The 14,028-nt window shown below is 46.5% G+C and overlaps 1 protein-coding gene across 1 annotated transcript in view; it reads left to right on the top strand.

Moving 5' to 3' along the window:
• The window catches only part of Notch2 (notch receptor 2), a 134,406-nt gene that overhangs the window by 49,922 nt on the left and 70,456 nt on the right, over nucleotides 1-14,028 (top strand). Inside the window, exons 3-4 of the mRNA XM_032897648.1 lie at nucleotides 6,676-6,935; nucleotides 8,249-8,584. Of these exons, the coding sequence (XP_032753539.1) occupies nucleotides 6,676-6,935; nucleotides 8,249-8,584 (596 nt within the window). The remainder of the gene's footprint in view (nucleotides 1-6,675; nucleotides 6,936-8,248; nucleotides 8,585-14,028) is intronic.

Raw genomic sequence — 14,028 nt, 5'->3', positions numbered from 1 at the left:
TTCATCTGTTAGCAATTACTTTTATCTACTATAACGGGGAATGGGAACAGGGTAGGGGTGGGTGGTGGTGGCAGGAAACCTGGCTGGCATCATGGTCACAGGAAAGAACAGACTGATTTGAGGCCCTTTAAACTACAGACCTTTGTTACTGTCCAGCGTTTCATTTGGTTTGTGGGTCGTTAACCCCCCATCCCCCATGTACCTTAATGACCGGTTGTCCCCCTCCTGAGCTCAGTGGAGGCTGGCCGCCACCGTAGAGCGGAGGGCTGAGAGGCCCAGAGCAAGACGAAAGTGGGTTGAAAGCCGAGTTCTGGTTAAAGAATTTTCTGCTGGAAACCAGCCCAGAGGGAGTCAAGAGGAGCTTTAATGAGGAGCAGCTGCACTGCGATGCAGCCCACAGGAGACATTTTCCCTCCATTCCACATTCTGCACAGTTTTTGAAAACTCACGATTTTGAAATTGCTGTTGTGTGAAGCCTGCCCCTCCCTCCTGTGTGTGGTGGGGCTTCCTTTGTTGTTGTTTTTAATGACCAAATCCTCACCAACAATAAAAATAAAACTCCCAAAAACACAAGCAAAAGGGTTGCAGCACAGCCTGGGCAAAATTTGGGCTCACCCTGCTGCTGGAACATTTGGTGGAAATGGGGTGAGCAAGCCCTGGTGTTTAGTTGGAAGAGAGGTTGTTTCTTCCTCAGACGTCACCCATTTTGGAGCTGACAGAGCTGCTCACTGCTTTTGGCTTTTCTCTCGATGGGTGGCTGTTCACTTGGGAAATTCTCCTGCCCTGTATTACTGGGGAGACAGCCTGCACTGTGGCCATTGCAGATGGACGATAGGTGGGAACTGCCATCTTGTCCCTGCTCCATGTCCAGAATCCAGGCTACTGTGCCTGGGAGAGCAGGGCCTGGCTGGCTGTTTCAGGGAGGGCCTTAAAGGAGTCCTTTCAGACGGAACCTTTTCTACTGCTTTCTCTCTTTCCTGCCTTCACCCTATTCTCCCATTGCATGTGCAATGAGCAGTAGTTTCTTTTGTGTCATTAGCAGCAGACTTGTAATAGGTAATGGCCGTAGCCCTGTGGACCAGGCAATAAGCAAGCATCTGCCTGTGTCTGCATTTGCCTGCTGAGCTCATTTCCCAAGAACAGAGTCACACCTGTGGCTGTCGCTTCTGCCGTCTTTTACTTCGCGTAATAATGTTGTGCAGTGTGTCAGGTAGTCCATCCCTTACCCTGGACAGATAACGTTTTATTGTGTGGATAGAATACTCACCAGGGGATGGGTAGTTGGGCTGTTTTACCTTCAGCTATTACGAATCATGCTGGCATGAACTTGTGAACGAAGAATGCTAGTGTGAGCATAGGCTTTTAGTTACTGTGGGGTGTGTGTGTGTGGGGGGGCAGAATTTTAGGGAAAGATGTATCTTATAATGGAAAGACTGAAGACTGTTGAAGCAGCAAGCCAGTCATTTTACGTCACAATACTGTGAATACAGCATTTACTGTTTGCTGCATGGGGTTCTCAGTGCTGTGAAGACGTGAGGACCCCGTGAGGGCAGGCACTCATACTGAGTCTGTGTCACAAGAGAGAGGGCCAGTGCTGTGCTCCAGCTCCTATGGTGAACCAGATCTGCAGTGCAGGGAGCTGGGTCTGAGGTACAGGCTCAGCAGCAGGAGCAACAACAAATGAACACGGTGACGTCCTGCCGCTGCATCACGTTGGTGCAAGCAGGGGCTGGTTATCGCCTCTTGGGAATAGTTTAGAAATGCTTATACCACTCGATAGAAATTACCTTACAGTGCCTTAAGGTTTGATGCATGGAGGTGGGAATAGAGCCAGCAACAAGATGTCTGGCCTGAGGCTTTAAAGATGATCAGAACTGCTATCAAGAGGGGAACAGTTAACACAAGTGATAAGGAATTCAGTTAACAAGACTTGTCAGACACAGCAACTGTATATAACATAAAGAGATTAGATAAAAGAGAGTCGAATTATGACCCTTAGGAAATTGGAAGAGCTGAAAGTTTCTTGGGGAAATGATCTTTTCCTAATGTTTTTCTTTACGTCATTGGCAGGACATATTATGATAGGTAGTGGCTTAGAAAGCTGAACCGGTGCCCTAGAGTGGCGTCCTTTAGAGTCTGCTGTGTTTAAATTATTGTAACAAGGACAAGCACTAAGTGTATGGTGGAGAAAAGAGCAGCATGGCCCAGAATTGAACTGAAAATGGCCATAATGGAAAAGGGAAAAGGTAGACCAACTTTGCTAGGCCTTGCCAGAGACATGGTCACATTCCAGATGGTATAGGAAGTGACCCACAGAGCTTCCAGTGGGACTGGGGGTGCCCTTGCATGAGCAGAGAAATGTCAGCTAAGCCTGACCAAGTCTGCACTCTTAGGAGGTGATCGGAGCCTCCTGGGTTGCAAGCTGTGTTCTGAGAAGTGAGACGTGGTCAGAAAGAAAGGACTGTCTGCACGCCGAGCCCAAGAGGCTTGTTTGTACATGGATATGCCTTCGTAGAAAGGAAGGGAGGAGGGACGTCGTTGGAAAGGCAGGTTAGAAGAGACCTGTGTATATATGTAAAGGTAAACCTAAAGACACAGACAGATGGTAAGCCCAGGACATTTTAAGTAGGAAGTCGGGTCTTCACCAATAAGTAAGTCTAGTTTCATGTAAAGGGAGGTGGTTCTGCCTGTGGGCTTGAGAGGCCTCACTGCTGTGTATCATCCCGAGGACTCACACAGGGACTAAGGGCGCCATGTCCTTGCCAGCTTACAGCTTCCCTCTGTCGTCCCTCCTTGTGCCCTTGGGTGTGGCAATACCTGGCCTCATGCTGTTCCTTGGATAAGCTAGGGTTGCTCAGAGCCTTGGTGCACCTGTCCCTTTGCTGTGCACACTTTCCCTTAGTCAGCCACCTCAGGCCTTCCTATTTAAAGTTGACTTGTCTCTCTTTCCCCAGAGGATGATGCTGGTCCCTGGAACTGGAGTTATCGTGGTTTTGAGCCACTATGTGGGTGCTAGGGCATAACCCAAAGCCGAGACAAGGGCAGCCTGTGCTCTTAACTGCTGAGACGTCTCACCATCCCCCATTCCTTCCTGATTTATTTTTCCTTCTGCCTAATGCATCTTGCACTTTTTTGCTTTTGTCCTCTGCTAGAATTTACATTCATGAACACAGAGGTTTTCCTAGCACAGTTGTTCCTCAGTATCAGCTGGGGATTGGCTCCAGGAGTCCCACAGAGCCTTTGTATAAAGTTATATAATATTTTTTTTTCAACCTGTGCATAAACTCCCACATTAAACCATCTGCACATTACCTTTAATGCTTAATATAATGTTAGTGCTGTGTGAACAGTTATAACAATATATATTCAGGGAGTGGCAGAGCAGCTGAACATGGCTAGTGCAGACGCCATCTTGCCCCGACCCGGGCATTTTTGACCTATGGTTGGTTGAGTCCTGGGATGCTGAACCTGTGTGCATCCATAACTACTGGGAAAAAAAACGCCTGGCACACAGTCAGTGTTTGCTAAGTGTTTGCTCTAACAGTTAATGAATGAGTTTAACACTTTTTGTACTAAACTAGTAGAGTATTCTCCATCATCATTAATGTCATGACTAATAAACATATTGGGTGCTATTAATAGGCCCCATGTCTTCTGTACTGAGGAACGGGCAAACTTCTGCAAAGTTCCAGGATTAAATGTTTTTGTGGGCCATGTGGTCCCACTGCAGATATTCTACTCCGTGGTTGTGGCAGCCACGGCCATCTGCAAATGAGCAAGCCTGGCAGTGCTCCAACATGACTATTTATGGATGCGGAAATGAGAATTTATACATTTTCCAAGTGCCACAAAATATTATTTTCTAAGTTTTTCAAGCATCTACAAATGTAAAGACCATTCATGGTTTATAGGCCATACAGAAATGGGCCAAACCAGACCCCTAAGGCATTCCTTGCTTTTTTCCACTGTGGCCAGCTTCTTAAACACGATCTACTTAGTGGAAACTTATTTTTTATACTTGATAGGGAATGACTATTTGGATTAAACCCTGGAAACAGAGAATTCAGAAATGCATCTCTGAGGTCCCAGAACTTTTCCTGTTGACCCATTTCTGTTTTCCCAGGGACCTTGTTCTCATTGAATGTTCATGATGTTGACATTTAAATGAGTTTGCATTTTCTCAGCCGATGCCACATGGCAGCGCTGGGGGTGGTGTAACAGTTGAGGAGCAGAGCTGGGCAGAGCCCACCCGGGTTTACAGGCCCACATTATTCACACGGTGCACGGTTCCCACCCGGGAAGATCAACAGGCCTGATGCCCAGAGGCCTGTTGCTGTGAGTGGGAGGTGGGATACAGTTTCTTAGCATCTTCCACAACACATTTCTTGAATAAGCTGCAAGTGCTTTTAATAATCCCTCGCAGGGTTAATTTTAGCCATGCCACATTGCTGTTCTCAGTGCCTCTATTTAAGAAAAAAGAAGTCCAGCAAAGTTCCATAGCCTATTGTCAAACAAGCTGTGATTTGGATAAGCCATCATATTTTCCTCAGCAAGCATGGAGAGAAACATTATTTGCTGAGTATTTTAGTGCTCATGATATTCTTTTTCATGTACTCGAGTTTCCTGGTTCTCACACAATCCCATGGTGTAAGTAGCCTTTTTAACTACTTAAGATGTCAGTGAGGAGAAGCAGCCAGTCCAAAGTCATTGCATCTGGACTCGTCTTAAAATTAGCTAATTTATTTTTCATTATATGTCTGCGTGTGTCTGTGTGTGGGTGTGTACATGTGAGTGCAGGGAAGCCAGAGTCATCAGGTTCTCCTGGAGCTGTAGTTACAGGTGCTTGTGAGTTGCCTAATGTGGGGTGCTAGGAACCAAACTCAGGCCCTTTGCAAGAGCAGAATGCTCTTAACCGCTGAGCCATCTCTCAGCCCTGACGCCCGGGCTCTTGACAAGACCTCTGCCCCTCTGAAGTGCACTCACTGTCCATGGCCAGTCTGTTGGTTTCCTCACGGTGAACTCTGCTCCCTGCTGTCTGGAGAGTGACTTACTGATGAAGAAGCTCCAGAGTCCTGTCTGCTCCTCCCCACCACACTACGGTGTATAGTTCTGGGAAGGGGTAGGAGGCGTTAGCTGATTACATCACCACACTGTCCCTGTTTACCAGCTATTTTCTCACCAGTCATTACAGCTACTGCACAGTTCTTCTGACCATATTGTCTTAGTTCCCTGGTTTCATGCCTTCCTCATTTTCTCAAAAACAGTATGGCTAGTGAGGTGTCTTTGGTGTGCTTGGAAGAGTAAGGAAGGAGTTCAGTGCTTCCTGTCATCAGAGAAGACGGGACAGGAGCTGGGTTTGAGGGGGAAGGTTTGGTTTAAAGATGTTTTAGGTAGTAGTGGTACAGGCTTCTATGTCACTTTCTTGTCCTCCAAAAAGTAAAATTGACAAATAGGTCACTCGGGTACCTGGGGTTCCAGCCAAATGGCACACCTTATAGTTAGAAGCATTCTCAGTCTTTGTGTTCTTTTTACACAGTCATTAGTGTCCTAATTAAACAGCTTCTCTTCCTTTCCGATGCTGTTAGAGAACATTTCTATAAGTGATACGTGTGGTTTGGGGTGGCTGTGTGCCTTATGAACTAAGAGGAATGACTTCTCATGATCTAATTAGAAAATATGGGAAAGGCTGGAGAGACGGCTCCGTGGTTAAGAGCACAGGATTGGCTGCTCTTCCAGAGGCCCTGAGTTCAATTCCCAGTACCCACATGGCAGTATTCACAACCATCTGTACTGAGATCTGATGCCCTCTTCTGGTGCGTTTGAAGACAGCTACAGTGTACTTATATATAATAAATAAATATAAAAACAACAAAAGAAAAGAAAATATGGAAAAAGTCGTTTTGAAGCAGGATCTCATACAATCCTGGCTTTGAACCCCTGACCCTCTGCTTTCTCTCCCAAATCCTGAGAATGCAGGTGTGTGTCATCAGCTAGAGTGTTATTCTTGAATTATTTCCCTGCTATGACAGTTGTTTCTGTGGTACTTGAGATTTTCTATGCATTCTTAATTATACCGTTTTTCATTTGCTTATTCATCAGCATTTAAGATGTCTCTTTGAACCCTTCCTGAACCTTCCTTTTCTTCTGTCTGTCTCAGCTGCCTGAACGCAACCCCGAGAGCCATGTGCAGAGCAGAGAGATACCTACCATTTCCTAGTACTCAGTTGAGAAGGAGCCCATGATGGCAACTCTGTGTTAACTGGGACATCTAGAGGGTTCAGTGTACTTGTCATCATGAGAGTGTCTTAGTCCTGTCCACTGCCTCATCAGAGTGAGAAAGTTACCGCCACAAAGGAGGGAGGTCTGCACAGCGCTCTATAGTGAGACCATCTCAGTCTGTTTTACCTCTGAGGAAGTGTCATGCTGACTGACTGTAGCTGACCCTGCTGGGCCACCCATCTGGTCTTCTGTTACCTACCAGGACTCACAGGGACTTGGGGATACAGTAAATTCTCTGAGCACCACCTCTCCTGTAGTCAGGGAGTTTGTAGGTTGGACCTTTACATGTCTTTGTTCACACTTGAATATTTTCTTGCATGTACAGATCGTTTTCTGATCTTTGGACTCACAAGAAATCAGTTGTTTTTCATGGAATTTTTTTTTTTTTAAATACAGATGTCCAGAGGGCTTCTTGGGAGAATATTGTCAACATCGAGACCCCTGTGAGAAGAACCGCTGTCAGAATGGTGGTACTTGTGTGACGCAGGCCATGTTGGGGAAAGCCACCTGCCGATGTGCTCCAGGGTTCACAGGGGAGGACTGCCAATACTCGACCTCTCACCCCTGCTTTGTTTCCCGCCCCTGTCAGAATGGAGGTACCTGCCACAAGCTCAGCCGGGACACCTACGAGTGCATCTGTCAAGTCGGCTTCACAGGTAATGCGTCTGACTTTCCGGTGTCTGAAGTGACCTGTGTTAGCTACTTCTCGCTGTTGTGAGAAAACACCTTGATCACAGCAACTCTGAGAAGCAAGACTTTGCTTTCTCTTATGGTTCTAGAGGAAGGATCCATAGTAGCTAGGAAGGCATGGCGGCCATCAGAAAGTTGGCTGGTCAGTTTTCACTCACCAGTACAAAGCAGAGCAGGGCAGAAGTGGGAGGAGACTGCAAGCTCACAGCCTGCCCTCATCCATGTGCTTCCTGTAGTAGGGTCTCCATCTCCTAACAATTCTGTAACCTCCCCAAACGTACTGCCAACTGAGGACCAAGTGCGTAGATGCTTGACTCTGTGAGGGATATTTCTCCTCACATCAGGGCCCCCCAACTCCACTGTACATTTAGCATTATGATACAAGTTGGAATATGGGGAAAGGTTCAGGGACACTTAAAAATCTGTTAACAGCTAAGTGTTAGCTATTTTAAACAGGAAAAGGTTAAAAATATAATTAAGAGGACATAAAATGTGTGAGATCCTTTATATAGTATAGAAGAAAATAATTCAAGAATAACGCTCTTAAACATTTTCATATTGAGGCACTGAGAATCTTTTAATTTGTAAGGTGAACAGTCAGTGTGTCCTCTACCTTTGGAGAGTTTGAAGGTACAGGGGAGGAAAAAGAAAAAAGGTAGATACCTTGAAGTATTTGCTTAGACACTCAGGAAAATTGTTTGAAGAAAATGTAGTGTTGACTTGTTTCCGTCACTGAAGAGCTAACTCAGTAACCGTATAGTGTGGAAAATCCATGTTTTCTTCACTAGCGAACATGATTGAGAGCCTGGTGGGGACCCAGCCTTGTTGCTGTGGTGGCTGGCATGCGCTGAGGAGATGGCCGCTTCAGGGTGGGCATCAAGGATGGTTTGAAGAGGTGGCCGAGTTGTCAGCATAAGGGGGAGCCCAGCAGGTAAATGACAGTGTTCCCAGCAACGACCAGGAGCTAGGAGAGCAGGCAGACCCGACCCTGGGCCACAGGACTGATGGAATCCTACCGGCATGGCTTTACGTAGCCAACACCAGTCCCTCATGTGCCCTGCCCCCTGAATCTTTGAGTCTTACCGTAAGGCCTCAGGGAACTTTGAGAAAACACCATTTGGTTGAAGATCTTCAGGTGGCACTCCTGTGCTCTGTAGATTCTGAAGTCTAGGGGTCTCCATGTAAGCACATTGTTCTTCACTTGCTGGGAGAGGGAGCTGCTGAGTGTGGGCCTGGCTCCCTCAGTGAGTGGCACTGAGTTCTGTTCCCCTTCCCTTAGGAAAGCAGTGTCAGTGGACAGATGCCTGTCTGTCTCATCCCTGCGAAAATGGAAGCACCTGTACCTCTGTGGCCAACCAGTTCTCCTGCAGATGTCCTGCAGGCATCACAGGGCAGAAGTGTGAAGCCGATATTAATGAATGTGACATTCCAGGACGCTGCCAACATGGTGGCACCTGCCTCAACCTTCCTGGTTCCTACCGATGCCAATGCCCTCAGGGCTTCACAGGCCAGCACTGTGACAGCCCTTACGTGCCCTGTGCACCCTCACCCTGTGTCAATGGAGGCACCTGCCGTCAGACTGGAGACTTCACTTCTGAATGCCATTGCCTGCCAGGTGAGGAGCTCTCTTGGCTCTCTGGAGTGGGGGAAAACCAGCCTCAGGATGAAGGTGGAAGGTGTGAGAGGCTCAGAACCTCCTTTACGAAGAAAGCAGGGGAAAGGGGAAGCGTGGCTTTGTGTGGGGTGGGTTGCTGGTAAGGGAGGGTTTTTATGGGATCACTGTGATCCATAAATAGAGCAGGGGTTAATTTAACATGTCAAGAGTTTATGACGATGAGTGCTTAGGAAACTGTTTATTGTCCCTTTTGGAGAAACAGCTCCAAGAAAGGGCCAGATCTAGAGTGGGGAAGACTGTGAGAATCGTGTGTGTGTGTGTGTGTGTGTGTGTGTGTGTGTGTGTGTGTGTGTGTGTGTGTGTGTGTGTGTGTGTGTGTGTGTGTGTATAGTAAGCACTGTAAGCCAAAGTGATATCAAGACAGGAGGATCAGCTCTCTTTTATGCTTCTGCCCCAGAAGAAGAGTTACCTCTCCCTTGTCTCTTCCTTGACTTGGGAGGAGGGTAGCCCTTTCCACCTTGACATAGGAGATGATCCTTTCACCTTGACATGGGGGTGTCCTTCCCACCTTCAAGCTGGAGACGTTTGAAAGAAGCTCTTCTGTTAACCAAGGTGTTTTCCGACAAGCTCTGACTGACACCGTGGGAGAAACTAATCTAGACACACTGCTGCCATTCTCTTGGCTGCTCAGGGCCTAGGTACACACACAGCCCAGCGCCGAAGCACAGAGCAGTTGTGTTTGGAGGCCCAGAGCCTGGGTTCCTTAGAGGGACAAGGGAGCAAGCCTGGCCAGCTCACTTCACTCCGTATAAAAGTAATGAGGATGCTGAAAACCAGGAATTTTGATTGGGAACAGAGCACCAGCAGCTGGAGCAGATGAATTACTAAGCAACAAAGATTCTGTTTTTATACAAATACCCTTAGCACAAAAACAAAAGAGAAAACTGCGTGTGGGGTGTATGTGTAATGTGCTAAATCAGCAGGATTGCCTCAAAAAGAAGCTGTTCAGCCGCTCTTCGAGTGGGAATCCTAGACTCCGGTGTTGAGAATGTGCCTCACACATAATGGCTTGTGTGTTTCATCTTTAGGAGATTAAAAGTCAAAGGTCAATCCTTAGTATAAAACCAAATGACAATTTATTTCAAACTTTTTTGACTTCTTTATTTTATGTTTAAGAGTGTTTTGACTACATGTATGTCTCTACACATGTGTGTCTAGTGGCCAAGGAGGTCAGAAGAGGGCATTGTAGTCCCCAAAACTGAAGTTATAAGTAGTGAGCCACCATGTAAGTGCTAGGAACTGAACCTGGATCCTCATCAAGACCAGCAAGTGCTCTTAACCATTAAGCCCTCTCTTTAGGTCAGTGGTTCTCAACCTTCCTAATGCTGTGACCCTTTAGTACAGTTCCTCATGTTGTGGTAACCCCCAACCATACAGTTATTTTGTTGCTACTTCATAACTGTAACTTTACTGTTATTATGAATCGTAATATAAATATCTGATGCACAGGGTATCTGATATGTGACCACAAAGGGGTCGCCACTCACAGGTGGAGAACCACTGTTCTAGACCCAGTTTGTGAGTTTAATTTAGCAAAACTTAACTGACCTACTTACCTACTGCCGTGCCCCAGATGCTGCTGTGCCCTTGCTACAGCAAGCAGCATGTCAGAAGCCCAGGTCCAGCCAGCCACTACCACGACGCATAAGGAAGTACATTTAACCATCCTGCTCTCTCTCTCAATCAGGGGTAGAGAGCACTGTCATTCTAGATGCATAATCGTCCTGCTCTAGTCTCTCTCAGTCAGGGGTAGAGAGCACTATCGTTCTAGACGCTGAATAAATGTTTAGTTAGAATGGCTATCGCCTGTATTATCACACAGAAGGAAAAAACCAAGATATCTTTCTTTGCACTTGGATTTGTTTGCATTTTAGGACCTAAAAACAGAAATAGAAATATAAACAACTTCCTTTGTAAATATTTTAATATTGCAAACATTCTAATAATATAATGTAATGGCCCAAGTGGCTCATAATTGAAGTTAGTGTGATTTATGGCTGGGGCCGTGTGCCATTTTCAGTTTCAAGAAAATTGCTTTTAATAGTTGCCTAGAACAGGAGGCTGGCTTGGCAGCAAGATATTGACAGGAAGTTAGAGAGGTCAATACAGGAAGTCTTTAGCTGGGAGAGCGATTATTCACCCGCATTGTTCTGCATTGTTATCCGCTAGGCGTGATAACGAACCTCAGGGAATTCTGAGCGAGTCCAGGAAAGGCTGTCAATGAGGATAGCAGCTTCTCCTTGGGAAAGGAAATAACCAGGAATTCCGCAGCCAGTGCACTGCCAGGGCTGGAGTAGTGGAGTAAGGAGCTTCGGCTGTATTTCGTGCTGTGCTTGGGGTGCATGTGTGTGCACACATCTCTAATACTTTGCAGATAGGTATAATTTTTTGAGTTTTCTCAGCGGAAGTATCTAGAGTCTGGCCTGGTAAGTCACTGAAAGTTTCACAGCTGATACAGAAGCAGGCCACTAGACCCAGGCAGGCCATTTCCAAAGCCAGCGCCCGGCGTACCTGGTGGTCATCAAACTGCTCATCTGCTTCTGAGACTGCCTTGGAGTATTTGACAGTTCATTACATGTTTTGAGCAGTTTGGATTAATATTAAAAGTAGTTTACTTTATGGGAAAAGGAGACACTTCCATTATAATCACTTAGTGTTTGCATTAGCCCGGGTGTATGGCACACAGAGCAGAAGGCGTAGTTTACCAGACTGGTGCTTGCACTTTGGGATCATGTGATCTGAGACAGATGACTACCTTCTGTATGTAGAGAAGGAGTGGGAGGTGCACAGCACTGGGAGCAAGTCTGCATCTCCAGAGTGTGGAAGACCTCACACTCTCCTCCATCCCAGGCGAGGTCTGGGCAGTGCCCTCTCGGGTTTCCCTTCATTTCCCCTCCTTGCCCCTGCTCTGCACGAGGGATTGAGATGCTGTTAAAATAGAAATGTCTATGTGACTAGCACCCCAAGTTCAGTGGGGAAACTGAGTCAGTGGGGCACAAAGCAGTTGGTCAAGGTCTCTTGCATCCCTTGCATTGCTGTTTCCTGTTGCAGCACAGATCTTTGCATTCTAATCGTACTCTGACGACTATATTTACAATTATAGCCACCCCTCCAATCCCGTAATTACTGGCCCTGGCCTAAGTTTTTGTTTTCTTTTTCTGCGACACTTAGCGTCCTGCTGTATAACTTATACTTTGTCATTTCTTTTATGGTGCCTGTTGTTTCCAGGCTCGACTGAAGGTCACGATCCTTGCTTTTGCCTATTGATGACTGCCCCAAACACCTGAAAACGGGACCCATGTGGAACAGGCCCACAGACACTTGACTGCTGATTGAGTGTAGAATCTTGTCAGGGTGGGGGGGTGTAACATTTCCTGTCTGGAATCCTGCAGCTCAGGTTTGGCTGCCTTTGTCCAAGGACACTGTAATACTGGCTGAAAGTGATTTTGAGTGTTCTGAAAAGTTGGAGTTCTGAAAATTGTAGAGGAGCACAGAAGTTAGTGATCCTGTTTGTATGGTCAAGGTGTAGTTTTTCCTGCTCAGAGCACTGTGGTTATTGTGTTGACTGCAGTCTTCCAGGGCCCATGAGGAAGGAATTCATACCACCAAAGTGATTCAGTTTGTGCAACACTGAGAGAGAGAGAGAAATGTCCACAGTTGGAACAGAGTTCTGGAAGCTACTGGCCTTTTTTTCCCTTCTCTCTATATGATGACTTCTTGGAATGCCATCTTGTCTGTCCACTGCTGTCAGAGAAACCATGTTCTTGTGAAGGTGCAAGGGCCTGTATGCTCTGCAGGCTGAGTGTATGTCATCTGCCTGACAGTAAAGGACTCACCCTTGTGTGTCTTCTGTGTCCTTTGTTATTGCAGAGCAGAAGTACAACCAGCAGTGGTTCCCTCTGCCATTTTCACACTCAGGAACATGTGCTCTTCTCCTGCACGTTCTCATTACACACACACACACACACACACACACACACACACACACACACACACACACACACACACGCACACACAGAGACAGAGACAGAAGATAGCTAGAAGATAGCTTCAGCTTCACCTTTGTGAGATTTCTTTCCAGGAAAAAGATGGCGTCTCTCTTGGCTTTGGTCCAGCTGCACATTCCCAGCTCTCCATTACTCCTGAAGTCTCTCAGTCTGACCTGAATGTCAGCCCATCGCTTCTCTTCTCCCAGCTGCTGTCCCCCCTCACTGAAAGGGCCTGAAGACAGGAGGACACCAGCTCTCCTGAGAGAGCTGCTGTCTGTGGGAGGATGTGTCCCTCACTGAAGGCTGCTCAGCAGGGTGGCCCACAGTTTCCTAAAGGCACAGTCTTAAAATGGCTCTTCGGAGTTTAATTTTCTCCTTTTGGCCTTTTAAGGACTGGAGTTGGCTTTCAGCAGTGGACTCCTTTAGTGTGGCCATGCGAGCCCTTCTGTGACTGTGACACATCTACTTACTCCTACATCTGATCTATGTGTCACTCCTCCTACAGACTTGAAACGTTATAAGGAAATGATGGCCGTAATTTACTATCCCGCCCCCACTTTTGGATGAACAATTTCTTTCAAGAATTTGCTATCCCTTTTCAGAAAGAGTTCTAGATCTTTAGTTATTAATGTGGTTATTTTTTCTGCATCTCTATTTTAAAAGCGTCAATCCTGACTTACTTGGGGGAGGAATGAATGTGGCTTGAGTTTACTCAGATCTGGGGACTTTTGACCTAAGATCTGCTTTGAGGTTGTTGAAGGGAAGCTCTCATGTCTCATAAAACTGAGTAATACTGGGTAGTACTCCGGTTCCTTCCTGGATGCTGCTGCTTATTAGCCAAGCAATTCTGGGCTAGTGATCCCATCCCAGTTCCCCTTAGCTTCCGCATTTGTAATATAAGAGGCTTAAAGGAGATGATCTCCAGCGGATGCTCTAATCCCCTTGATGCAGAATAGTATGAGCTCATATGTTTAAGAACCTTCCCCTAGACTAACAGGTTTACTGAGAGATACTTTACACAACATACGGTTTCCTCTTATAGATGCACAGTTCTGTGACTCTTACTAGCCTTACAGATTTGTGTCATCATCTCCACAGTCAGTTTTGTAATGGTCTCACGCTGCAGAAGAACCACATACCGCCCATCTTCCTAATTCCCTCCAGCGCTTATGGACTTTGTGCTGATGGACTTTGTGACTGTGTTTGCCTACTGTGGACATTTTACTGTGTGACAGTCTGGCCCTCTCCACTTAGTGTGACTTTGATGCTCTACAGCACAGTAGGACGCATTGACACTCCTTTCCTTTTCCCGCTGGCTGACAGTCTACTGCTCAGTCCTGCCACCGTGCATTTCTCAGGCGCTTGACATTTTGACTCTGTGTTCACCTGGGAGTG

The sequence above is a fragment of the Rattus rattus genome, chromosome 3 (assembly GCF_011064425.1).
Source record: "Rattus rattus isolate New Zealand chromosome 3, Rrattus_CSIRO_v1, whole genome shotgun sequence".
In the NCBI taxonomy this organism is placed as follows: Eukaryota; Metazoa; Chordata; class Mammalia; order Rodentia; family Muridae; genus Rattus; species Rattus rattus.
This window is presented reverse-complemented; position numbering and strand designations above follow the sequence as displayed.